We start from the raw sequence: 26,186 nt of genomic DNA on the forward strand, positions 1-26,186 counted from the left end.
CCCTTAAAGGTTTTGGCAAAGCAGGGTGTGCAGATCACACAAGGAGGTCCCCGAGGTCATTCAAAGCCAGCAAGACCAAACTGCTCAGCCCCTGCTGCAGGCTACGGGAGCCACAAAGCTCCCTTACACAGCCCACGTCACTGGGGCTGCCCCCTGGGGCACACATCTTGGGTGGTGCCTCAGTGACCTTCCTCAGGGGTGCCCGGCAGCTTCACGGTGGTTTTTTGGTCAATGAAAAGCAGCCACACGCTCCTGGGGCTGTCCCCACGGCGTCCCCCTGCCCGGTGCCCCCCCAGCCAGGAGCGAGGCAGCGAGCAGCGGCGCGCGAGAGCTGCGGCACACGCTGGATGCCTGTGCGAGGCTAAGAGCGCTTCCCAGCGGGGGAATAATCCGGGAGAGCTGCTGGCCGCATTCCCCAGCGCAGCTCTCCTTGTGCCATTTACGGCCGGCTGCCTGCTCGGAGCCCAAAGCGGCGCGGAGCTCTCCCAAAACTCCGCAGCTGCCAAGTCCGGGGGCCGGGGACTTGCTGAGGAGGTGCAATTCAATCACGTTTTACAGGAAGAGGACTCGGCTCCAGAGTCCATCTGGGGTCCATGCACACTGCCCAGGGCACCAGAGGCGATCATCCCTGCCCTGTGCACCGTGCTCCTCTCTCATTTCCCTCCTCACTGCCAAAATCAAGAACACCCAACAGGACCTTTATCTTCCACAAGCCAGCCACGAACATCCTAGAAACCTCTGAACAACCTGTCTCTTTTTTTCATCTGCCAGCACTTCGATACCCAAAAGGGAGAAAAAAAAGGCCCACTATTACTTCTGAGGTTCCGTTCTGTTCACTTTACTCACTGCTTAAGCGCATCCTTGTTTTTCTGAACCACCCAGACCAGCAAGACCAGGAATGCAGGTGAGATGCAAATCCCGGTTGCTGGGGCTGTTTTTTTCCCAGCGTTCGAGCCTGAGCAGCGATACAAACCGGCAGCAGTTTCCAGTGCTTCGCTTGGTTTCTCAAATGACTGTCAGTAACTGAACTGGCAGTTGCCAGCTTCGGGCTGTAACTGGGAAAATGCGCCCACTCAGCTCCGGAGAGCTCCAGGAAAGCATTCCTAATTCCCCCTCCCATTCCCAGCTGGATTGGGGGAGGCGGGGAGGGGAGAAAAGAGCATCAATTGAGGCTTTCACTTCCCAGCAATGATGCTCATCTGCCACTGAAAATTAACTCCGTGTGTGTCTTGTTTGCACTGTGGTTTGCTCTCCGTGGTTTCCAAAAGGGAAACGATACCCCTTCCCCCATGCGCTCAGCCCACCGCTGCGGCCGGAGGAGCTGGGGCTCCTCGGGAACTGCCACGGCCCGTGCTCGGCGACTGCAAGCACAGGGCTAAGGACCTCTCTCCACTTCTCCGGGGGATTTTCACAGCTGGAGGGGGGGCAGAAATGAGCAGCTGCCTCTGCAGAGAGCTGCTCGCTCCCAGAAGATGCGGGAACAGAGCGAGAGCCCGGTGCAGACGGGACCCAGCACCCGCACGCTGCGGGCTGCAGCCCTGAGGGATGGCACCGGGACCCCCCCCAGGGCTGCAGTGCCCCCAGCACGGGGCTTTGTGGCAGTGGGACCGGGCACGGCCAGCAGCAACTCACCTCCCGGGCTGGTCGGGGTATTTGTGCTTGCAGTACGCCTCTAGCGACGCGTACACCTTCTCCCGTAACGCCTCGACTTCAGCCGGGTTGGAGAGACCTTTCGAGTCTGAAAGGCAAGGGAAGGAGCGTCAGCCAGGAGCCTCGAGGTGTGCAGGGAGGCGAGGCACCCCCTGCCCGTACACCCCCTCCCCATACACCCCCCGGGTACGCAGCCACCTCCACCCCTCCCAGTAGCACCAGTGCAAACCAGAGCAGGGCAAGCCATGGATGTGGCACCTACACCCCGACTACACGAGCAGGATCCCAACACCTTCCCGAAGCATTCAAGTCCCAAAAGGTTTGCCCTGTGACCACAGATCCCTTTTACCCCACCTCGTATCCCAATCCCAACCATTTGGGCTCGTTGCAGCGGTCACAGACCTCAAAGGCTTTAAGAGGCATGGGCTTGGGGGATTTGTCCCTCTAACACAAAGCGCTGCAGCAGGGCTATAAGAAAAATCCCCACTCCAACAGGTCCCTCGAGATGGTGAGGAGCTGGTTTTAGCAGGGGGAAAGGGACACTCAGGCCATTGATATCCCAGGCACAGGCGCAATGGGAACCTCTCCAGATCCCCTATTTTTTTTTACCATATAGGGCTAATCCCAAATTACAGACAATAAATTCCTGGTGATTACGAGGGGGGGGGGGGGGGGAAGTCAAACAGAAAAACAAAAACAAGACACGGCACTGAACCCTGCCTGAATGCCTGGCGTGGGGACGGTGGGAAAGGCCAGGGACCGAGCAGTGCCTGGGCACAAACCCCGCTCCTGCAGAGAGCAGGGAGGTGGGGGGGGGCCCAGATGAGCGCCTCTGTCCTCGGCCACTTCTGCGTCTGCTCTGCACTGACCCACACTAAAACGCAGGGAAAACCCCAGTAGCGGCATCTACAGGACAGCAGCCACCTCCCAGCGCACCAAAGGCTTGCGGGAAGGGCAGGGATGAACCCTGCCCCTTGGGCAGCTGGGGCCAACAGGGCAAAGCGGGCAGTGGGAAAGCCCACTGCACTCTGTAAATCTAAGCAAGTTGCAGACAAAAAAGTTCTTGTGTGTTTTATGAGCAAGTTTCGTGCCTTTCACCCTCTCCAGGCTCTGCGGAGGACTTTTCCAGAAAGCCAGCTAATAAGCCCCCTTGGATACTGAGATCAGAACAGAGGACAATAACACCCATGTTCTGACTTTGCCCCGATCCATGCTTTTGCCTTAAAGGATGTCTACATTCATTTTTGCTCCCATTTAGCAACAGCTCCCTAAAGCGCCAGAACTTTCTTTTTTACAGAGTCAGCTGGGATGCTGTCAATAGGAAGAACGTGTACGTGGATCAAATCAAAGCCCCTCCAGCTCAGCAGAGGGAGGGGAGGACAGCGCTTGGGAAGGAGCCCTGGAGAATTCGGGTGCAGTGCTGGGCATGGATCCTGACCCAGCCGAGCTGCACAGGAGGTGGCTGTAAGGTGGCACTTAATTTGACTTTCCTTCTCGCCTCTCATCCCTCTTGCCCTGATCTCAGGAGCGCCCACAGCTATTTGCAATCGAGCTTTACAGGCAACAAAAGGAGCCCGAAGGACGCAGCATCAGCCAAGAGAGGCGCGGGGCACGGAGAGGAGGTAACTGCATGTACCGGGGTTGAAGAGGACAATGGCTCGCAGGCAGCCTAGCTCTGTCTTGTCCATCTGCATGTCTCGCATTTTTGACACGAGTTCTGTCAGTACTCTGCAAAGGACACAAAAATCACAGGCGTCAGCATTAAAAAGAAATAGAAAAAAAAAACACAACCAAACAAAAAAAAAAAACAGGTGTCAGACCCAGAGCGAGGTCCGCTGGTGCACGTTTAATAAAGTCATGGGACGGGGCTCGTTTCTACCAGCTGAGGATATGCCCTCATTTTCCTCCTGTATCAAAAATAGCTCATTAGGAACATCGATAGTTCCTGTGAGATACAACAGGGACCGTAAAAACTGGCTCCGTGCATTCACTGAGAAGCTTTGGCACCTGAGAAAGCTGCCTAAAAATAAAAAATAATAATAAAAAAAGCAGGTATCTAAAAGCAATTTCCTCTGCCGGTAATTTTTATTACTCCCTTTGCTCTTTCTGCAGGTGCCGGTCTTGAAACATTTTCCACTGATTGCCCAGTTTTTCCTGTTAGCTCCTGCAGTGAAGTCATGATCCTGCACTTATGACCTCACAGGAAACAAATGATGTCACCCGGGCCCGAAGAGCAATTTCCTTGCAAAGCGAAAAAGCAAAAGCGGTTTGGTTTCAGCCCAGGCATCTCGAGATGAGTCTCAGGCAGAGAAACGAGCCGCAATTTACGCGGTGTCTGGAGCCACGCTGTGGGTCAAACACTCTGGACGCCTCCCTTTAAAACGCTTTTCCAAAGCACGAGGTTAACGAGCCCTTGGGACACGCACGCGGGACCTGCCGGCTGTTTGTGGCGCTGTTTTTTCATTGCGGAAACAAAATCACGCCTTGGTCCAATTAAAGACGAGAAGAAATCGAGGAGCGGCCCCCTCGTGAACGTGAGGAGGCAACTGCAAAGAAGCTCCGCTTTGCTCCGGGCAGTCCCAAAGTGACTACTTGATGGTTTCCGCGGGTCCAGGAGCGGGGACCGGGCGTCGTGGGACAGCCGGGAGCCGCTCCTCCGCCTGCACGTGGGGACGTGGGCCACCCGCCTTGGCACGGGGATGGGGACAGGGACGTCCAGACGTGAGGGGCTGAGATTCCTTCCCCTACCATCCCTCCCCTCCACCTTCCCACCTGTCAAAGATGGCCCCGACGCCAGCACTGTGCGCGCTGTTCCGGTGCACGTGGAGCCCGGTGGCTAAGAGGATCCCGTCTTTCACGGCTATGGAGCGGTGGGAGAAGGAGGCGATTAGGAGCTCATTCCACCCTGGGGAGGAGAAAACAACCAAGGCCGCAGGTTAGAGCCACGGGGTCCTCAGCGCGTTCAGGGATCCCCGGCGCTAATGGCTAGGAGAGGAGGAAGGCACCCGAGAGCCGCCTTTTGCTGGGGTCCCTAGGCTGGATGTGGGATGGCAGGGGGGAGCCGAGCCTTTTGTGGATGTCAGGGAAGGAAAAACTTGCTAAGGAACAAATGCACTAAAAATACAACGCTACCAAGAGAAGCGGTTTCCCCTCTAAACCTTGCAGGCAGGGGTGCAAACAGCCCTCTGCCTGCTCCTCTCTCTGCGAACCCCCGAGTGGGTGCCGGGTGCCGAGCCCCCGGTCTGACCTCACGCTCCCTGCCCCTGAGCAGTTAAAGAGCTATTAACGCTTCCTATCAGCTAATTGGGCTCATTTTCAAGCCCTAACGGGGCACGGAGGTTCATTCTCTGCTAAAACAGGGCCGTGAAAACCCTCGCTGAGAGGCGAGGTTCTGCCATCTGCATCTGGAGGGGACGATGCTCCCCTCGCCGCGCCAAGGATGTCCCACAGCCATGACCAGGCCAGCGACAGCCGCTTGGACGTCAGCTTGTGCCTTATTGCTGGATATAGCACCTCAGGAGATAGGAAAACACGCGTCCTCAGAGCCTGGACCCCGCAGGAGCAGTCTGAAGCGGCTCGGATGGGAAGGGAAGGAGGATGCGACTTCCCTCCCCGCCCTCCAGCTCCCCTTTCATCCCTTTTTCAAATTCATTAAGCTGTTTCCAGCCGAGCTCAAAAACGCCTGAAACAAACCCCTAACAAGAAGAAACACTGTAAGGTTTGAAGGGTTGATGTTTTGGTGACTTTCAGGCGGGAGAGGCATCTTTGGCAAGACAGGATGGGTTTTCTGCAGCCCCAGGGAGGCTCACGCTCATCGTGGGGCTGACGTACCCAGCCTGAAACTGCTCTCACGTCCAGGACCCAGGGTTGCTTGGCAGGGTCCAAAATCTCAGGCTATTTGATTTATTTATTTTTTGCCCAGGCTGGAAAAGCAACGCAAGTATATCCTTCATCTCTCCTGCCACAGAAACATGCCTTTTCTCATTGACTGGCACAAATACAAGGTCCACGTGTGCTGTGTTTACTTACTGCTGCAGAGATGGGCTGTGCCATTAGAAATGTTGACAAGGAATAAAGTTCACTGTTTCCTAAGTGGCCACAGGATGTTTCCACCCCAATCAAGGGAGCATTTACTTGCCTATTTACTGGGCGAGGCCTGGCACTTGCAGAGGGATTGCAGCATTGCGAAACCCAAGGAGGATGGAGGAGAGGTGGTGGCTTGGGGCTGCTCCTCAAACGAGGTGGCTGCAACCCCTGGGGATGCTCTGGGTGCCCCAGGGTACCCAAAAGGCACCTGGCAGTGCAGTGTCCTCCACGCGAGCCCACCTCATCGCCAGGTTCCCCCTCAGGGCCCTATAAAATGAACCAGAGACGTAGCCTCTGCCGGGCTGGCCTCGAGGCAGAGAAGGAAAACCGAGGGAAAAGAGGTTTCAAAAGTTGGGTTTCCTTCTCCTCCAAAAAGCTGGAAGAGGGAAGGTTCTTAAATGATTCAGGATTACAGAGGAGAGCTGCTGCCGGCCAACCCAGCGCTGCTCCCCCGAAGCCGCGTGCTCCACTTAGTTTTGCCTCCGAGGACGCCTGAGCGAGCCCGGCTGACGCTCTTAGCTAAATTTTAATACTTAAATATTTCATGGGCAGCTGTTCTCCGCAGGCCGCTCTCACCACTCAATAATAGATGGAGCCACAGCTTAAAAGACTTGGGGGAGGTTATCTGAGGCCCCGGCACAGGCGCTTGGAGCAGGGAGCCCACGGGGGCTGCTCCTGGTGCTGAGCTGCGGGGTCCTGATAAAGCCCAGGACGCGACGGGGTCTGCTCACACCCCACGAGCGGCCCCACAAGGATGCAGCTCGGGGCCGCCCACGATAAGCACCAACGGAGAGGAGAGAACATCAGGTCAGAAAGCCTCCGGTTCAGCTTTCCTTAGCTGTCTTTTCAAGAGAAAAGGAAACCTTGAATTATTGTTTGGGGTTTTGTTTCCGCCCCACAAAAGGAAAAGGCAGCTTTTTGTCTGCATCCAGTCCTTCCCTGCCATCTCTGCAGAAAGCCTCCATTTCAAAGCCCGCTACAGAGACACGTCCCTCCGCTCATCCACGCTCTCAAGAGGCCCTGGAGACCCTCTTCAAAACCACGTTTTTTGTGTTCGCCAGAGAGGGCCCCCAGCCAGCTCCAGGAACCCCCCCAGCCCCAAAAACCTCCCCCAGGAGGCTGGCGGCAGCCGTCCGCCGAGGCCATGGGACTTGCCCAAGCCTGGAGCGAGGCCAACAGGAGAACAAAACCCCCCCGAAGGCTCCCTTCCTAGCCTCTCGCTGTAACCACGAGACAAAACACGCCTATAAACTCGTATTTCGGTAAAACTAGAAGGGTGGAAAACCCACACCAGTAAACGGCGCGGCTTCATCGCCCCAAAATCACTGCGGCCAAGGACTGCAGAGGGGTTGCAAGAGGGACAGGGTATCTGTATATACGCAGTGATACTGGTTGATAGACAACAAGAAATTGCAGAAATTCTAAGATTCATGCATTTGGGCAACAGTCGGTGTTATTAAACAGAGTGACAGCTGGTGTTTGCGTGGTGAGAAGGAAACAGCGATCCCATCATCGTCCCACTCCGGAGCCCTTCTTCTACCTCCTCCTGAAGCAACCTGCGCAGCCCTTGGGCTGAGCTAGTTCCTACGTTTCGAGATGAGGAGCACCTGGCTCTTAAAGCATTTTGATGCCCGATTTCAAAGGCATTTATGTGGGGGCATGCACGTTCCAAACAGGAGAGAAGCCAGAAATTCACCCAGGTGGAGCAGCAGCGTCCCTGCTACAGAGGCCGATAACACAAGGTCAGAGGAGAGCAGGGAGAGGAGCACACACCCTGCAGGGCCTTCCCCTCTAAAATTCCCTATAAAAGTGCATTCCAGGGAAACAAGAGGAACTTTAAAACTGCCAGGGATTTCAGCATCCCGGGCCTGCTCGGGTTCAGCTGCACAGCTCACCCGCTCACCCTGCTCTCTCCGTAATTCCTGACGTCTGCAAGTCCAGGTTGGTTTTTCTCATTGCCGAGCTGAGTGCTGGGTACCGCAGACAAATGCCAAGGTCTCTTTTTTTCTTCTCCCTGTTTTATCCTTCACACCGAGTTTGCCATTTGCTGGAAGCGATTTCCCAAGTCCCACTGACAACCTGCCTGCCCCTTTGTTTCAGGGAGCATTGAGCCAAAGCCCTTTTAATCACTTATCTGATGACTGGAGCTACACAAAGAGCTTCACACCTAAAATGCATCCTCCTCAAGTCTGCTCTTGCTTTCCTGCTCGCCCCAGTCTTTGTGCATAACCTGCCAGCAGCTGGGGCTTGCAAAGACGACCCTTTTCCCAGCTAACCGCTTGCAACCTCCCAACGCCTCCGTTCCTGCAGACCCCCTGCAGCATAAGGAAATTTAAAATAAACCCAAAGACTTTTATTTTCATCTTGGTGGGTGGGAGAGGGAGGGTGATATATTTTTCTCCTCCTTCTGGTTTTAATTATGATCAAACGTCGTCGTTCGATGAAATTTCGTGGAGCCCCAAGCCCCCTTGCCTTTTCAAGTCCCAGCTCGGGAGGAACCCAGCGCACATCTCCGAGCGCCTCGCTCATCCGCGAGGAAGCCGGGCCATTTTTCAGCCGATTGGCAGCTGGTGCAACATTTTGGATCACGTTCAGCAACGCGTCCCTTGGGGCTTTTTAAATCCTATTTAGCGATTGAATTATCAGAGGCTGTTACTCAGAACCAGCTAACGGCTTGCGAGTTGCCGGGACCTGAATCTCAGCGCGATACCCGTCACCGGTGGGGATGCGGCGCCCGCGGGGCTGCACTCACCTGCTCGGAGCAGGATGACCTGGTCGTCCAGGGGCAGCTCGGAGAAGTGGGGGATCCTCTTGGCCCACTCCACCAGGGTGAAGAGCTGCTTGTCGGCTGCCTGGCATATGTTCGTCACCGGGTCATTGGGCTGCAAAGAGAAGGAGATTGAAAGGCTCAGGAAAAGGGAGGAGAGGAGAGGCTGGAGGAGCAGCGAAGGGGTTTGCTGCCTCCCGGCTGCGGGAAAAGGCCCCGAATCTGGGAGACCCCACAAGTGGATGTTTGGAGTTACAGGGAAAGGAGGTGGCTTGGCTTCACCTCCGCATGCCTTTCGCTGGTTTTAGTGAGCTTCAGAACAGGACCCAGGCGTGCTGAGATCCAGCATCCATCACACCAACCGAGAGACCAGCTCACTCCACGCGGGCACCATCTGCCAGGACAGGACCCCGTGGCCGTGCAGCGTGCACGTTCCCATTGCCAGCACCTCCCAGCCCCACCAAACAGCAATGGAGGGGGCATTACAGAAAAAGAGAAAAACCCTTCCCTTTGAAATATTATCCAGTAACAAAAACCATCTGCTCTCAAGGAGGACAGTCAGCCTAAACACACCAAATCCCTGTTTAAAGGAACTGCTAACAGCTCAAGTGGGCTCATGATTAGGAACTGGAAGAGACCGTCTAACCCTGGCGAAGACAGACCTCGCTAGTCCAAGTGTGTATATATGGTTTACCTCTCCGGACAGGGATGTATGAGCCCCTCCACACATCCCGCTGTAATCCCTGCTGATACCTAGCAGCTTTGATCGTGCAATTATTTTTCTTCCATGTCCTTAAAAGAGCAGTTTCAAACCCGGAGGAGGAGCGTTTACTGCACCTCTGGATCGCGCGGGGACGGAGCATGGAATGCGCACAGCCGAGGCAGGAGCTGACCCTGCACCAGCTCCCCCTGCAACCAGCCCAGCTTCAGCAGGATGAGGCCATTCCCCTCCTGCTGGCCCCGTACCCAAGCACCCCTCCCAGCGGGGCAGAGGTGCTTGCTGCTCACTGGGTGGCACAGAGGGAGCAGGAGGTGGGGATGCCACCGCAATGCACATGTCACCAGCGATGTGCTGGTCCCCACGGGACTGAAAAGGAAAAAGGAAGGAGGTTGGAGAATAAATCATCCTGGAGGTAATCGCTTCTTCTTCTTGCTTCCCTTGCTGGCTGTGTTACAAGAGAGCTGACCGAGCACTCGCAAACCAAAGGGAGGCAAGAAATGCTGCTCTGAGAAAGGGAAAAAGTCCAAGGCACACAATACCTCCCTCTGCTCCACAGAGCCATTCCCAGGGACCCCTGCCTGGGTCACTGCACCGTCCCCTGGCAGCAAACGCCACCTCTGTGCCTCAGTAGCCAGCATCTCCCCTTCTCCAGGCTTAAAATAACCAGCATCTGGCAAGCACGGGGGCACCCGCCTTCGAAGTATTTTCACCTGTTGCTTGCAGAGATGGATGGCATGGGCTGGCGTTCAGCAGTGCAGCTGCAGAGCAGGGAGATCGTTAAGGGGATTTTCCCCTCCTCACTCCAGCAGCTCCCCAAAGGGTGCAGCCACAGGCGGGTCTTACTCTGGGGGAGCTGGGGCTCATCCGTGGGGAAGGAGAAGTGAGCCAGGACTGGGCTCTTCCCCAGGAGAGGAAGGGAAGGAGGGCAGGATTTCCTCTGGACAACAGGAAAAGCCTAAGCTGGGTGCGAGGAGGAGCTCTGCAGGAGCTTTTCACTGGAAGCACGGGGAATGGCAGCACCCGGAGGTGTTTGCAGGAGAGCTGGGAGGGGGCACCCTGCAGCGACTGCGGCTCAGCCCAGCGTAACCATACCGTTAGCACTGGGGACCAGAGCTGGCCTGGGAGAGGGGCTGCAAGGAGCCCCCAGGTTCGGTCAGCCGCTGGCTGGAGATCCTGGATCCCGTGGGGCAGGAGAAGGATGGAGCCCTGCATGCCCCGGAGCAGGACACGACTTTGGGGAGACCGCGTGCTCCTGCCGAACCTGACCCGCGGGGCGACAGGTGGCTGCAGAGGGGTATTTTAGGAAAGCTGGATGTTTTTCCCAAAGGATTGCTTCTGGGCAGGTCGCCTCTAGCACTCGCCTTGACGCAGCAAGCCAAGCTCTGGTCCCACAGCCCCGGCTGTAGCCCCGGTGCTCCGCAAGCAGCACGAGCTGTGCTTGGTTCTCGGCACCACCCAAAGCCTCAGCGAGGGGCCCGGCCTTTAATTACACCTCAGATCGCAGTTCCTGGAACCACCGCGGGGCTTCCTGGCAGAATTTTAATTGCTGTAGCTTGAGAGGCAGCTAAAAGTGTCATCCCCATGGGCTGAAGGGCCCCGCTTGAATCCAGGACGGGATCTACGGCGTGGTGCTAGAAACCATCCCCGTGCACAGCAAGCAAATCCCCTCCTGCAGTAAATAGCAAGGGCACGGTGCCGGAGTGTGACAGAAGGAAAGGACACGCGGGCACCTGATCCTTCTGGAAAACTGGAGCTTGGAGACATCTTCCAGAAAACTGTGACTTGAAACCAGCTGCTAAAGGCCAATTAAGAGCTAATGGGAATAACATCTCTCAGTTACAGGCTCTGCTTTTCAGTGGCCAGGAGCCCATCCAGGGTGGTGATTTCGTTGCAGGAGCCCAGACCCTCAGCTCCTGGAGTGCAGGGGCAGAGGCGAAGCCGCCCTCGCGCCCCGTCTTGCTGCCCACGGACTGCCCTGCTCCCGTGGGTCAGGGGGTGACACAAGGATTTTGGGGACACAACATGGATGAATCCTGCAGCAACAGTCACCGAAAGCTTGTGGGAATCTCCCAGGGGCTTTATCCCTTTTGCCACGGTCAGCAGCCTGCCAGCTCTCCCAATTAGCAGCTATTTGCGGCGGCTGAAGAGCTGTTACTGGGGGCTCACGGGTGCAATTAGGAGTGTTTCAGTGATGCTTATCGAAATGCCGAGGCTTGGCACTGCCCTAGAACCACAGGTCCACCCCTGCCCGCCCCTTTTATCGGCTCCAATAACCGTGCCAAAGCCCCACGGCTGGTGCCACGCTCTGCTAGGTGGCCAAAACCAGCGCCAGCGCCAGCCCGCAAAGCCAAGGGGGGACGATGGCAGGAAGGTGACAGTCACGGAGATGAGACCGGCTGGGAGAGGAAGGTGTTAGCTCTGTCTGTGTGCTGCCACCTCCATCCGAGCCAGGCACAGCACGGTGGAAACGTCCTCGCAAGCTTGCCCTTGCTTGGTCCTTGCTCCCCAGCTCGCTGGCAGCGCTCAGAGCAGACGTACAAAGGTGCAGGGGCACAAATCAAAGGACCCAACGCATCAGGCTAATGGGAAACAGCTTGTATTTTACCCCGTGTCTATTAGGGACTGAATTTGCCTGCCTTTCCACCACGTCGGCCCTCTGGGGAGGGCTGGGAGGAGGGCAGCTCCTCCGTCTTGCCTCGCCTCATCCGGTGGCCTCGTCCCCGCGAGCTGCTGATCTCATACATCTGCTAAACCTGCTACAAATGTCACCTCATCGACAGAAGCCGCTCGACAATAATAGGGCATTTCAACAAGCCTCCTGCTTCTATTTAGATGCAACACACATCCTTGTTCACAGTAATGCGTGTTGAATTATGCAGGAACCAGCTTTCAATTTGCTACAGGAGGCTGAGGAGACGCAGTGCCAGACGAAGCCATTTATTTCACCTCGCTCTCTGGGGTTTGTTTTCAAGTCAGCACAACGCTGCCTACAACCCCCCTGAAGTATTTTTAATCCTGATAGCCGTCAGAGCCTTTCCCAGCCCTCCGCTAACCACGGCGGGGCTGCTTTCCTCCAAAAAAGCTGCTTTCCTCCAAAAAAGCTCCGCAGAGGCAGGTGAGCACCTTCCCCTCAGTCTGCTTCTGGAGAGCTTCACACGAGTCCTCCCTGTCCTTAGCAAGAAGCCTTACACAGCAAAAAGCTTCACTTAACGACCCAGCCACGAAGTCCCCTTGCAGGTAAAGGCCAAAGAGAGCATCTCGCAGAAGCAGCCGAGACTTAGATCCCTGCACGGAGCAGCCTGGCTCCAAGATCTGCTAAGCCCTGCTAGATGCGGTGTTTTGGCTCAGTCCTCCGGCCTCCCATGAAGTAAGAGACAAAGTACTATCGTAGCAGAAAATAAACACTGCAGAGGCCTTCCGTCCCCCAGAAATTTCATCGTCTCAGCCCCACAGATGCCCAGCACGGAGCGATAGGAAAAGCAGAGGGGTATTTCCCCACATGTTCCTGCTCTCCTGGTCGAGCTGCCTGCTCACCCAGCCCAGCTGCATCCCATGCCCCCTGCCCAGCAGCAAGCCTGGCACTAGCTCCAGCGGGGTTTTGGGGTGATTTAAGCCCTCTGCAGCCCCAGCTGACACCCTGCAGCAGCAGTGCCCCTTGCTGCTTCCCCCGTGCCTGCCAGAAGGCATCGCCGTGGGCAAATGGGAAATCAAGCACGTGCAGCGGACCCCAGCCCCAAAGCACTTACACAGTGGTGCATGACAATTTATTTTCTTTCTCTCCCCCTCCCTTCTCTTTTCTTTCAGGCTTCCAGTCCCTTGGTATGGTAGGGGTGGGTGGAATTAGCCTAAATGTACTTTCTCTGCAATAAGGATCTTTACGAGGGCTTCGTCCATGGTCTGCCCTAGGAGCCAAATTTCAGACAGGCTGGCTCTCACGTTCGGAGGTAGGTGCTTTGCAGGGAGGCCTTCTCAAAGCAAGGCTATAACCTGCTGATAAAGGAATCTAAGAAAGCACAGCAAGACAGTTTCCCACCTCACAGCCTCCCACTCTTTCCTATTCCATCAGCTCTCTCCTCCCTGCACAAGGTCCCGTTAGAGCCCCGCTGCTTCCAGCAGGCCCGGTTATAATACAAGCTCCCAAATGCGAAGGGAACTTGAGAGCAAACTTCTGCAGGTTTTCTCTTCTTACAGGCAAGCAGCTGTATAATTCGGCATCTGGAAAGTCACACCCCGTTTTACAGCCCTTATCTCTTTGCACTTCAGCCACAAAGGTCTGTTTACAGGCTTGACTGGACTATGAGCTCATCAGAGCAGGGGCTGTCTTCCTGCTTTTTAGCACTGCTGGCTGTTAACTAAAGCAAAACCTTTCCTTTGAGTCCTTTTAATTACGCCTTACAGCACATGTTCCTCTCTGCAGCTGAAGGCAGAGCACCCTTTGCTGTGTCTGAGACAGGAAAGTACCAGCACTGCCGGCTGCACAGGGCAGGGCTTTGCTTTCCTCGGCCTTTCACCTGAGCTCATCTGCATTTCGGAGCCCTGCACAGCTCTTCTCCCAAAAATTAACCCTGCCCCGACCCAGGCTCGCTGCTGTGCTGGTGCTATGCCAGTGCTGAGCCCCCCCCGTGCTCGCCCTGCCCTGTGTGCCGGGATGGGGCCCAGGGGACGTAGGTGTCTCACCGAGCTCGGCGTCAAGCCCATGTTCGCTTCAATGTACGTCTCTGTCTTGGGCTCCACGGCGAGTTCAGCTTCCAAGATTTTTTCCACGGGCATGTCCTCGTTGGCGCTACTTGTGGACTCCACCTCGTTCTCGTTGCGGTCTTTCCCCCGCTGCCTCTCCTCCTGGACAGCTGGAAACGGACAGAAAAAGGACAGCGTCAGCCCGGGGCTCCCGGCCACGGTGTCGTGGTCGAGCTGGGACCCTGAAGCTCCAGGGAGCCTTGAAAACCCAGAGCATCCTCAGTCCTTGTGACCTGCAGGAGCGCACACACGTTAGCTGCCTTGTTCTCCAACCTGACCTCGCCACCACCGTGCTCAGTGCGGGTCAGGCTTGGGAAGTCCCAGGGTGGGCACTGCTGTGGGGAAAGAAAATGAGGAGGTGAACTGATAGCATAAGGGAACCCTAAAGAAAATAGAATTTGTCCATCTCCTGAGCCTGTCGGTGCTGCGTTTCCATGGAGGTCACGCCTTGCCTCTAGCGCCCTGGGGCAGCAGCGATGCCAAGGAGCGCCGCGGGGCTCCGCAGGACGCTGCCACCGTGGGAGCAGCCGCCGGCAGCAGGGATCTGCTCTCACGCGCCCCATGCAAACCCTGATCCAGCCTTCGTCTCAGGGCAGTTTCCAAACCGACAGGAGAGACCTGTCCCAAAGCCTGCGCAAGGAGTAACCTAGCCAGAAGCACGTCACGTGCCGATGAGTTCATGTCTACGAGCACCCAGATGAAAACGGCTCGTTAGATGCTAATAACATTCTTATTAACCAGCTCCTTTTGAAACCGGCACCGAGCTTTCACTAAACCTGGAAAGCAGCTCCCCGCAGACAGTTACACGGGTAACCATCTCTTTCTCAATCCTAAAGTTACATGCCCTAAATCCCCTGCTTGTCCACACCCCACTGCTGCCCAGCACAGCGCGGTGGGAACCGCTGGAGCAAGAGGAGTTTGCACCGCTTGTCACCAGAGACAACTTCCCCGGCTCTTTGTTCAGGACCGAACGAGGCACTCAGTAACGTAAAAGGCCTGCTATTTATTATCAATTATCCTAACACTTTACCTCTGCTGAATTTGAACCTGGTTATGTGAGCAGCAGGGGCACAGACATTGTTCCAGCGACACCGGAGCTGCACAAGGAGACCCTTAGGGAATTGGTGAAACCAGCTCTATGCCAACCACCAGGATAAAATCTATAACACAAAACTTATTTCTTAAAAGCCAGGAAATTAAAACACGTGCTAAAGGAGCCCCGTACAGACACTGGTCGCATTATCTCCTCGCCAGCCCGGTCGGTGAGGGCTGCCCTCCTGCCGCGGCGCTGCAGCCTGCGGTTTGCTGCACGCCAACGGGACGTTTTGTTTGCTGGCAGAAAGCTCTCAGGCACGAAGTAAGAGGTTATTTTTGCAAGCTGCTCTTAGGTTCACAGGCTGCAGAGGCTCCCTAGGCCCACACAGTGTTTTCAGCTTGGCTGACCAGGGCCAGGTAGACTGCTGCTGGTGAAGCTCAGATCTGCGACGTGGCTCTGGTGCATCTGGACCTTGTCTGGCTCAGATTCTTCTCTTTACTTTCTCAGGCCAACAGCAAATCCTGATGAAATTTCTCCCCACACCCACCCACACTCCTGTTTTCTCAGTCATAAAAAGACCAGACATTTTTGCTTAATGCCAGCCCTTCCTCAACAGCACAGATGCCCCGGTGCTCCTCTGGGCACATTAGAAGAGATAAAACAGCTACTGGACAACAGAAAAGCCTGAGAGAAAGGCAAACTTGGAAAATGGGATTTTATAAAACGACTCAAATGCCAAAGACCTGATGCCCAGGTGCACAGGACACACAGATGGAGGTACAAAGTGTGGTTCCTGGCTCTGCGCGCGGCTGCCTGACACCAGTTTCCACCAGTGGGACCAGCCCGAGATGCATCCCCCAGCTCAGCTGCCTGGGCTGGGCTGGACACCGGCATTTGTGGGGAAGTGCTGCAGGGGTCTGCAGGTACAGCAGCTACTTAAAGCCTTAAATCTGCAGATCTCAGCCCCACCAACACCAACAGTCACATTCCTGGATGTGCAGAGTCAGATTCACTGCAAGGGTTTTGGGGAGAGCGACTCTTATAGGGCACGCGACGGTACTTGCTAGCGATGGGGCTGAATCCAGCTGATATAAATGATAGATGGAAGAGAGGTGGCAGGATGGTGCTCTTTCTTAGGAGAGGTGCTGAGGGACACGTCCCTGTGTCACACATACAGGGATCATTTCTTCAAATATAGGAAAAAAAACAGTAGGTGGGGTAGGGGGGAGGAAAGAGGGAGCAAGCAAATTCAAGCAAATCAGCTACTTTTTTTGTTACTATTATTATGCAGTACGGGATTTTTTGTGTGAAGGCAAATCTTCAGCAGTGAGGAAGAAATAAAGACCTCACCACAAAGACCTAGGACCGGATCTCTGGAGTCCACTCCCCACTCCCACCAGGGATTAATCAAAAAAAGCCCCACGGTGGAGCTGACAAGAAAAAAAAAAGAATTCAAATGGGCTTAATTTGGAGCTGCGTTTCTTTGTGGCTTTGTTGTTTGGTTTTGTTTATCTTAAAAAATAAAAAATAAAAAATAAAAAATAAAAAGAAAGGAATATAAACGTGGTAGCTGCATGGCAGCTTGTCTGGCAGTACTGAAATACCTTGTTCTTCTCGGCTTGCCAGAAGTCTTGGGGGCCGGGATGGATGGTGCTCCATCCCTGTAACACAGTAAAATTTAGAAAGATCATTATATTGTTTGGTTTTCGTTGCTTCTGCTGGATTTCTGTCCCTTCCTCTCACGGATGTTGTAAGCTCACGGGGTTGGCTGTTTCTCCAGGTACAAAGGTTTAAAAACAAAAAACTAGAGGGGTTCCGTGACCGGCTCCTCCAACCCGAATTCTCCCTGGTGACACAATCAACATATATTTAAGAAAAAAAAAATATTCTCAACCGTGGAGAGGCCCCAAGGTGCTTCTCCCTCCTGTCTCCCACGTGATGCTTCGCAGGACCAGCAAGGTCAGGCTACGCAGCGCGGTAACTCAGGGGACCTGGCGCTGCTGGCTCCCTCCTCTTGCTCAGCATCCATTTCCCCTCCACGCTGCGGCTTTGTGCTTGGCTGGGGGTAAGGAGAATCCAGCTGCTATTCAGGAGCACCTTGAGAAGAGGGTTAAATAACCCTGCAATAACCAGGCACTCGATTGCGTGACCCACAAGGACCTTTCCAAACTGCAGCTGGTTTTTTTTTTTTTTCTCTTTTCTGGTGACAACGAGGCGAGGGGCTGGCAACACCTCCCTGCTGCCCAGGCTCTCCCGTCTCCCACCACATTATTACAGCCTCGACAGCGAGCACCGAGCTCCTCTCGGCATGGACAGGCTGCTCAGGACAGACCACAGGGCTGGTCTGCGATGGAAGCAGCGAGACCACCCAAAGAAGCCGTGTCCTCGTCCCCTGCCGCCCTCACCGCCCCGACTGCACGCTCTTAGCACTGTGAGGGTCCCGCCGACGCCGATTTCTGTATTTAGGGTGACGCAGAGGGGCAGGTTTGTCCCCAGAGCAGGGCCGAGCTGTTGTTGCACCAGCCCCGTACAACATGCTGTGTCCTCAGAGACCAGCTTCCGCGGGCCCTTCTGTGTCGACGGCCGTGCCGATGCTTTTATTTCTCTTCAAGGAGACTCGTATGGTTGAGAGGTTGTTTTTTTCAGTCTGATTTTCCTAACAGAAGGGAAGCATTTAAAACTTGCAATGCACTTGAGGAGAAAAAAGATGCTGCAGTCGGGGAGCTCTCGGAGGCGGCCGCGCCTCCTCCAGCTATGTCTCAGCCGAGCCAAGGACAGAAGCCTGTGTTTGCCATGGCACCTGATGAAGAGGCGCTCACGTTATTCCGCTTCATTTGGCTTCTTCTTGCCCGAGGCTGGTTGCTGTCACTTTTCATCTCGAGATCCCAAGCCCATCTGCACTCCCCCAAGCCGCGCTACAGCAATATGCGTGCGCTAAGACCACTTCTTGGTGGCTTCTCCCTCTGAAAGAACCAAAATGCCTCACCCCGTGGGCTGCAGAAGAACCTCAGCTGCCCAGGTCCAAGAGCTGATGTGAAAACAATGCAGGATCCACCCGCTGCAGCGACGAGGAAGACTCTGCTGAGAAACCCCTGCTGTCACTGCTCCCCAAGCCTCGTGCCCCTGCCAGCGAGCCCCTGCTCTCTGAGCCGTGCGAATGCCCCGGGATCCCCGTCCTCGGGCAGAAGGTTTCTCTCCTTTTCAAGCTTCTGGCTGGTGAAGAGAAATCTGATGCTGTGATCTGCAGCCTAATTAGCTTGGAGAAAGAGAAAGATTTCGAGTGCAAGCTCTGCTTCTAAAGCCTGGTGAGAGATGCAAGCAGAAAACCAACTTGGTGTTTCCGACGCTGATTCAGCAGCATTTTGCTGAAGAGCTCAGACCCGTGCAAAGGGTGCTGAGCACAGGGCTGTGGGCTCCTGCCACGGCCAAAGCCACGGGCACCCCAATCTGCTGTCCCCGTGCTCGGGACCCCCGAGCTTCTGTGCTTAAGGGATTTTAACGTAGGAAGCCAGAGGCACAGAGGGAATGGGGCTTTCCACCGAGGCAGTGGCCGAGGTGCCCCCATCAGCAGCGGTGTCAGAGGCGCGCTTGTTTGCTCGGAGAGAGCTGCGGGCTCCGGCGGCTTGTAATTACCCTGCCTCAGGAGAGAGGAGGGCTTGCGTCTGAGACAAAACCCTCTCCTTCCAGGAACAATAACATGGGCGACTGGCTGGGCTTTGTTCCTTTTCTCGGGGGATGAGGGGGAAGAATAATTCACTCCCACCAGAACGTAACTGGATGGGTCTTTCTCTGGGGGACGGATCCGGTGAGTGGCACACTGAGGGCAGGCACCGGCGCTCGACCTTGTCCCTGGTCAGTGCAAAAACCACGGCAGATGATGGCAGAAGAGGCACACGGGGCTCATGCCCATTTCCAGACCACTCCAACCCAGGCAGATTTCGGGGACCCTGGCAGATTTTCGGTCCTGGCCCCGTCACCAGGAGGCCCAAGGTTCCCAGGGCACGTGGCTGCGCCCATTTCACAGACGGGCAGCTGAGGCCCCACGTGCCCAGCCCAGCCTCACTGGAGCACTGGGAGGTGAGGGTGGCCTCCACACCCAGCCCTCTGCCTTTCAGAAGACCTGACCCAGCTGCCTCGGGTGCCGTCCTGCCAGCGGGGTGCCTCGGCTCGCCTCCGTCCTCTTGGAGAGCCCGGTGGCTCTGGTGGCCTCCAAGACCCAAACCTGCTCCGTCTTCCCCGAGCCTACAAGTGGGTGGCTGCTTTATTTATGAAGTGCTGGGGGGAGGGTTATTGGGGATTTCCGTTTCACCGGCGGTGGAATTTATTGGGCTCTGCTGCCTTTTTATGAAGCTGCATCTCAGCCGTGCATCAGAGGCATCTTGAAGTGCTTACGCCTGAGGTACCTGTTTATATTGAAAATGCCACGATGGCCGAGGAAACCAGTTCCGACCGTGTTCCTTCTGCTTCGCCCTTGTGTAGCTGTGCCTCCCTTTTCTCAAACATGCAGCTTTTTATTGTCGCGAGCAACCTCAAAAGCTGCGTTACGGGAAATAAACGGCGGCGCTTTCTTCAACGTTTCACTTGAATATTATGTTTGCTATTGTTAAGACAGGCAAAATACAGCTGCGATGCTAAGAAATGTAACATCAGGGAAATGGAGTGTTAAAGAGCGGATTGAGACATTTGCATGCAGTCAGTCTGCACAGGGAACGGCTTCAGAAAACAAAAGCCAAAAGGAGCGGCTCACTTCACTCTCAGAACCTGGACACGGCAAAGTATAACATGGCTAAGGCAGTGAGAGAAAATCATAAACCAAAACCTTTTTCTCAACCTTCAAAGTATCCTTCAAAACAACAACAACGAAAAAAAAAAAACCACAACAGCATCATTTAACCAGCTGGTTTAAAGAGCAGCTCTTTAAAAGGATATAAGAAACAAGCTCATTAAGCTGAAAAGCATTTTCCATTCCAAAATTACTACTAAAAATAACCGTGCTCTTGAACTCTGCCCCTTCGCTGGGGTATGGCCACTTGCCTGCTTTTGCGTTCACTCGGAAGAGCGGGCGGGAGACCCGAATTCCTGCTCTTTTTTCCCCGGACTCCTCTCGCTCCTTTTTGCCCCGAGGATGCTCCGGGAGCTGGGGCTGGAGGTGTGGGGGCTGCGGAGATGCAGCAGGGGGGGGTTTGGGCACGGATCAGTGAGCGCTGTGCTAGTGCGGGAGCCGAGCTCCGAGTGACTCCCGGCCGAAGCTGGAGGACACTTGGGTCCCCCTGGACCGAGGGAGCGGTCGGGGCAGCTCCCAGGAGACATGCTGAGGTTCTGCAGGCAGAAAGCTTCCCGCAGGGCTGAGCAGTGAGCCCACCCCGGGTTAAGACCCTCAGCCCTGCAGGAGCTCGGGGTAACGAGGTCCTGGAGCCAGCGAGGGACGTCCTGTGTCCTCCGAGCGCTGCTGCATCGCGCCTTGGAGGCTGCTGGAGGCCACCACCGCCACGTTATGGCTTTGGGGCCGTGCCGGGGGTCACCGCCACGGCTTCTTGGCGGAGATGCACCACCAGCCAGCCACCCCAGCCGGCCTCGGTCTCGGCAGGGCGAGCGGAGAGCCGCGGGCTGCCCGGGGAAGGGAAGGAGCGGCGGGGGCGGAGGGGGCCGGGCTGCGCCGGTTCCCAACGGGGGCTCCCTGCGAGCTGCCGCGGGAGCATGGGAAAGGGCTCCTCGCTGCTGCTTCCTGCTCCTGGCGCCGGCAATGCGGGGCTGGGACCCTGGTGCAGGACAAAACAGCACTGCTAACACTGCTAACCCAGGGCCAGGGGGTTTGCAGGCTCGGGTGACCCCGCTCAGCTCCGAAGCTAACCCCAGCTAACGGCCCCACATGCAAGTTGCCGTTATCCCAAGACCCTCGGTGTTTACTCCCAGCTCAACGGAACTTTCCGCTTTTTCCCTTAAAATGGACGGCTGCTGATACGCAGAGCCTCTAACGCTGTTCTGCTAACCAAGACCCACCTCAGACCCTAATCAGGAACAGATCAAGCAGAGACTTGGCCTTCTGGATGCAAACAGCCACCCCCACAACAATAATCCCTGCATTAGTCAAGATCCCTGATGGTAATCTCACTTCTGTTGACTATCCGGTATTCAGTGGGAGACAGAGTAGGAAAACCAAAGGCTCGCACAGCTGGCAGTAATTCACAGGGGAAAAATGCTCCCAGTCGCTTATTTATTATAGCTTCAGTACCTCGGAATCCACAAGGCATCAGCATCTATCTCATCCTTCCCTTAACAGGGAGCAGCAAGAGGTGCACACTCCAGGGGGAATCCTCCACTTCCACAGGCTTTCACCCCTCGAAGCCAATATCCCCCGGGCCTGGCTGGAAAAGCAAAGGCTCCCGGCACAGAAGCAGTGCCCTGTCCTTCCAGGAGCACATCCCAAATTCCCTCCTCCGCAGGCACGCTGCCTCCGCTGCCCTGGCCAGGGATCCCCCCTGGAGCACATGGTTAGGGTCCGGCTGCCCTTTGCACAAGCACCTAGAGCCCCCCGGGTGCTGGGAGCAGCTTTAAACAACCCATCAGCTACGAAAGGAGCCTTTTAACCCTCCTTGCACAGGGTTTTTGCGCAAGCCCTTCAGCCCTCGTCTTCCCAGTGCGGCTCTGCAGGTCACAGCAGCGCTCGCTGCCACACAGGATGCGTTTCAGTTCTTCACCGGAGCTCTTAGTCCTTAGTTTAGAGGGTTTTACTGCACTTCCACGACATCCAAATACCTTTGGGCTACAGGAGAGAGACTTTCCCAGCAGGAGTCTGGTATGCATTTATGTAGCTATAAATTAGGTCTCCAGAGCAAGATATTTTTTAAGGAAATGAGGCCCATTACCCCGGCTGTTACTTAAAAGATGTAACAGTTTACACCAGAGGATAAAAAGCCAGCTTTGTTGTAAGCCAGCATCTGGGCAAAAGGAATTACCGCGCAGGATTTAGCCCCAAGCTGCTCCCCAAAAGAGAGGCGGCGTGGAGACAGCAGGGCTGCTGTAGGGATAAGGCCAAGGCTGCTGGCTGGCCCTGCAGGACAGCAGTGAGCTGGGATGGATGTACTGGGAAGGAGATATTCTGCTGGCACATCAGGAGGGTAATCCCATGTGAAATCCGGGAGCTTCTCAAAACCAAAGCTTAGCAAGCTCCAACTTCTCTCTTTCAGGTCTAAAACAGCCCTGGGACATCTCCAAACCTGGCAGGAGACACTGAACTGCCAGGCTTATAACAGGAGAGATCTTCATCTGGGAACCAGGGCAGTTATCCCAGCTTTCCCTACACGGGGTTTTTACCCCAAACACCCACTGGCTGCCAACACACCGGGATTTTCCCCTTCTCCAGAGCTCCCCTCGTGCACCGCCGGCAGCAGATCAGCCCGCACCGCCTGAGCGCACTTGTGGAGTTATGAAGATCCCATCTGTCACACTTTTAAATAATTGGCTGATCGTTACGAATTCATTCGGTATTCATTGTGATAATGTTAATCAAGATGAATTAATAGAGTCCTCCTACTGTACGCGCTCCCCGGGGAATTCCACCGCCACTTAGAAATTAATTAATAGGGCTATAATTTTAATGGTGCTGCCCATGCAATCCCCGCTAATGGTAGGCACGAGGCAGGTGCCCGACGACAGGAGATCAGCGCGGGCGAGCTGAGGGGAAGGAGACGAGCAGGCTCACAAATGGCCACAGGCTCTGCCCAGGTGGATCTGTCTGTAGGGTTTTGCCTTTTCCCTGCGCCACGACCTGCCTGCAGCCCTGCCGTGACCTGCCATGCCGCCGCCTGTCTCCGTGCACTTCTCCTGGATGTGCGTCCTGGGGGTCCGAGCGGGCTGCACTCCCCTCTGCCCTTGTGCGCACCAGTTTTCTTCTCCAAGGAGAAGTTTGCCACGGAGAAACCCTCTCTCAAATGAGTATTTGCTGGGGGTGACAGCGGGGAGGGAGCCCGGAGCACCCCGTGCTACACCCAGGGGTGTCTCTCGCAGGTACCCGCCGTGCATCGTGTTCCTAACAAAAGCAACGCATTGCCATCACGTCCACCCCCTCAAACCACACTGCTCCATCAAACGAGGTGTCTGCCTGCAGCCACACGTGGCAGAGCCACCTCCCCATGCACAACCCATCGCTGTTTGGGCCGGAAAGCCGTGTTTCTCATCTCCAAAGGATGAAACTCCTTGGGGCCAGGAAGGGCAGGGGTCCGTTTCGTGCTTGGGACAAGACCAAGAGCTCTCCAAAAGGACACGTCGGGAGCACCGCTCACTGCAGCGGGCAGAGGAAGGGCTCTGCCTGCCCGCCCCAGGCCAGGGTGCTCGGAAGATGTAAGGGGAGAAGGCACCAGAGACCTGAGCAGCACCGAGGGGTCATTTTCACATCGCCTCTGCTAAAAGCCTGTTCTGCCAGCAGTTTGAAAGAGGTGCAGTCAGCATTTAAAAAGAGCATCGAAGAGAAGCCCTGCCAGGGAGTTTTAGATCCTACATTTAAATTCCAGTAAGGGTAGGGGAGATCTTTTTACAAGACCGAATTTCCTTTATCCTCAAAGTAAGAAAAAAAAAAAACAAACAGTATCGCTACTGCTAGGGAATGTTTCTGCGTTAGGGCAGCGGAGCCCTGAGCCGAGGCCGTGTCCGCAGGCAGCCGCGCAGGGCGATAACTCCCCTCACCCCCCCAGCCGCCCCGCGAGAGGTGCGAAAGATAAACAGCGAGCCGCTGGGACGCACCAGCTGCAGGAGCCTCTCCCGGCACGGCGGCGAGGCAGCAGCGCGTTAACCGTGGGCTCTTTGTCTGCACAACGTCCCCTGCCCGGCTCGGGGTTTGCAGGGCTCAGCATCCCGGGCCGCACAGGATGGGAAGGCAAAGCCAGGCGGCACCGTTTGTCACCCAAAACGTGCCCCGGCAGCTTTCTCACCGGCATTTGATGGGGTTCTATGGGGAAAGGGAAGCCCTTGGTGCATTTTCTGGTGTAAAACCACTATAAAACAAGGAGAGCAAGCTCCCCGGCAGCGTGCCGGAGCCTCCTGAGGAAGGACAGGTGCCTGCAGGACACGCAGCACCCTTGGGTGCCCGGGCCAGGCTCTCTCTGCCTTACCTTCTCGCTTCATCCCCATGGCAAGACACTTCTGGTAGCGGCAGTACTGGCAGCGGTTGCGCTGGCGCTTGTCGATCAAGCAGTCCTTGTTGTCGCGGCACGTGTAGGTCAGGTCCTTCCGCACCGTGCGCTTGAAGAAGCCTTTGCAGCCCTCGCAGCTGTACACCCCGTAATGTTTACCTGCCGGGAGGGGGATGCGACTTGGGTTAGGGGATGCACCGAGGGTCCCGGGGGCCCAAAGATGCCCCAGGGACCTGCAGCTCTGCCCGGGGCAGTGCCTGGGGGAAGCAAAAGCTTCTTGGCACAGTGACCACGAGCTAAAGAGCAGCGGCTTTGCCTTCGCTTCACCATCAAGATGCCCTCCAGGGGCTTCAGCCCCTGCAGAAAAAGCCAGAAAAAGCTCCCACCATTTCTGAATTAAACCAAGGGAGATGCAGCACAGCAAAAATGGGGGCATGTCCCTATCCCCCCTCTTCCCCTGGACACCCCCCGACGCACACGAGGCTCAGCCCGCTCCGCCACGCGCCCCCCGCGCCTCCTCCAGCCTCTGAGCCCGACAGAGCAAGGAGGTGTCCCCAAGGACCTCAAAACCTAGACCCCAGAGCACTTACGGAGCAGAAAGCTTTTAAAATAGCATGAGAATAAAGGGAATTAGCACATCTTTATCTCCCATGAGTGGAGAGGATCCATGCGAAGCACATCTTTTTATCTGGTGCTATGTGATGAGACCAGCTACGGATCAAAGGATGCGGAGAGAGGGACGCTCAGCTAATGCCTGGCCTTCAGAGGGGCAGCACTGCTTAGGGCCGAGGATAAAACACCGCTGGCTAAGCTGTGACCTGGGGGATTTGTTCCCCCAAGGAGCCGGACAAATTGTTTACTTCTCTTGTTACTGTCAGGGCATGATGAAAAATGGAGAGGTCAAAGAGCCGCACCAAGCACGTCTCACCTGGCTCGTGTCAGCGCCTGCCCGAGAGCAGACAGCCTGGGGAGGCTTTTCTATAGGGTTTTTTTGTCCCCATCTGCCCCAGCCACGATGCAAACCCTCGCTGTGCTCATCCAGGGCAGCAGCACCGCCCGGCGCAGGGACCAGCCTTACCTGAAGACCTGTCCCCGCAGATGGCACATATGTGCTTGGTGAAGGAGGCCATCGTTCCTGAGGGATGTGCTGGCACTTTGAGGACCCCATTGAGCCCCAGGGGGGGCTTGATGTCTTCTGAGCTGCTGACGGGGTTCATGGGCGAGTTGAGCTGTTGAGACAAAAGTGGGGCACTCAGCAGGGAGCACGTGGGACGTGGGGGCTAGGTTTGGAGTAGGGGACAGTCCTCAAATGGGGACAAGCACAGCTTAAAAACCACGTCCACAGCGCTGAGCCAAGAGGATTTGGGCACCTGAGGCCAGAGACCAAAGCCCAGGTGCTCGTCTGCTGCCCTGGCTCGGAGCAGGGGGACACCGGGTCTCGCTCCCAGCACCTGCCCCACGGGCGATGCTCCGGCGTGGATTAACGCGAGGCTGAGCTCCTTCTGCCCTGCCCAGCACCACGGGACAGCCCGCATCCCCTCGTGCTCACCAGCCACCCCCCGGTATAAAGGGCAGGGAGGATGCTTGGCAGCGACGGTTCGTGGGAGAGCTGCAGGCTGGGAGCGAGCGCTTGCGGGGATGACGAAGGCCAGGACACGAGCGCTTTAGCTCTGCAATTTATATATATCCTTTTAGCATTAGCTCTCCAAAGGAAAGCTCCGCAGCAAATAAATAGATCCCAGATGCAGCGGGGCCTGGCTCTGCGGAGCTGGCAGGCGTGGGACACTGCTCTGCACTCCGCAGCCTGCCGGCAGCCTCGCTCCGCGCCTCCCGTCCCGACCCTGCTGAGCCCGACAGGCGGTGAAGGAAGAGGCGAATTAAAAGCAGCAGCTGGGACATGGGTGCTGGCGAGGATTCCTGGTTTATTTCACAGGCAGGACCCCCTGATCCCCCGCATACACAGGGGGAAACTGAGGCACGGAGCTGTGAGAGGCACCCATCACGTTATCACAGCAACCTGTGCTGCTGGGGCTGATCCACACCAGCTCTGCCCTCCGTGCC

At 55.9% G+C, this 26,186-nt stretch overlaps 1 protein-coding gene across 6 annotated transcripts in view; it reads right to left on the bottom strand.

Moving 5' to 3' along the window:
- The window catches only part of RXRA (retinoid X receptor alpha), a 107,629-nt gene that overhangs the window by 6,327 nt on the left and 75,116 nt on the right, over window positions 1-26,186 (bottom strand). For 3 of the 6 annotated variants that reach the window (XM_080561671.1, XM_080561672.1, XM_080561675.1), the window contains exons 3-10: window positions 25,204-25,354; window positions 24,105-24,284; window positions 13,902-14,071; window positions 8,489-8,618; window positions 4,423-4,555; window positions 3,287-3,378; window positions 1,633-1,738; window positions 827-1,055 (exon numbers count right to left, since the gene is read on the bottom strand). In XM_080561671.1, coding sequence (XP_080417797.1) covers window positions 839-1,055; window positions 1,633-1,738; window positions 3,287-3,378; window positions 4,423-4,555; window positions 8,489-8,618; window positions 13,902-14,071; window positions 24,105-24,284; window positions 25,204-25,354 — 1,179 coding nt within the window. In that variant the 3' untranslated portion in view covers window positions 827-838. Of the gene's footprint in view, window positions 1-826; window positions 1,531-1,615; window positions 1,739-3,286; window positions 3,379-4,422; window positions 4,556-8,488; window positions 8,619-13,901; window positions 14,072-24,104; window positions 24,285-25,203; window positions 25,355-26,186 lie in introns of those variants that run through there. The other 3 variants (XM_080561674.1, XM_080561673.1, XM_080561676.1) reach the window with 2 other exon arrangements.

This window comes from Anser brachyrhynchus (genome assembly GCF_964034855.1).
Source record: "Anser brachyrhynchus genome assembly, chromosome: 19".
NCBI classification, from domain to species: domain Eukaryota; kingdom Metazoa; phylum Chordata; class Aves; order Anseriformes; family Anatidae; genus Anser; species Anser brachyrhynchus.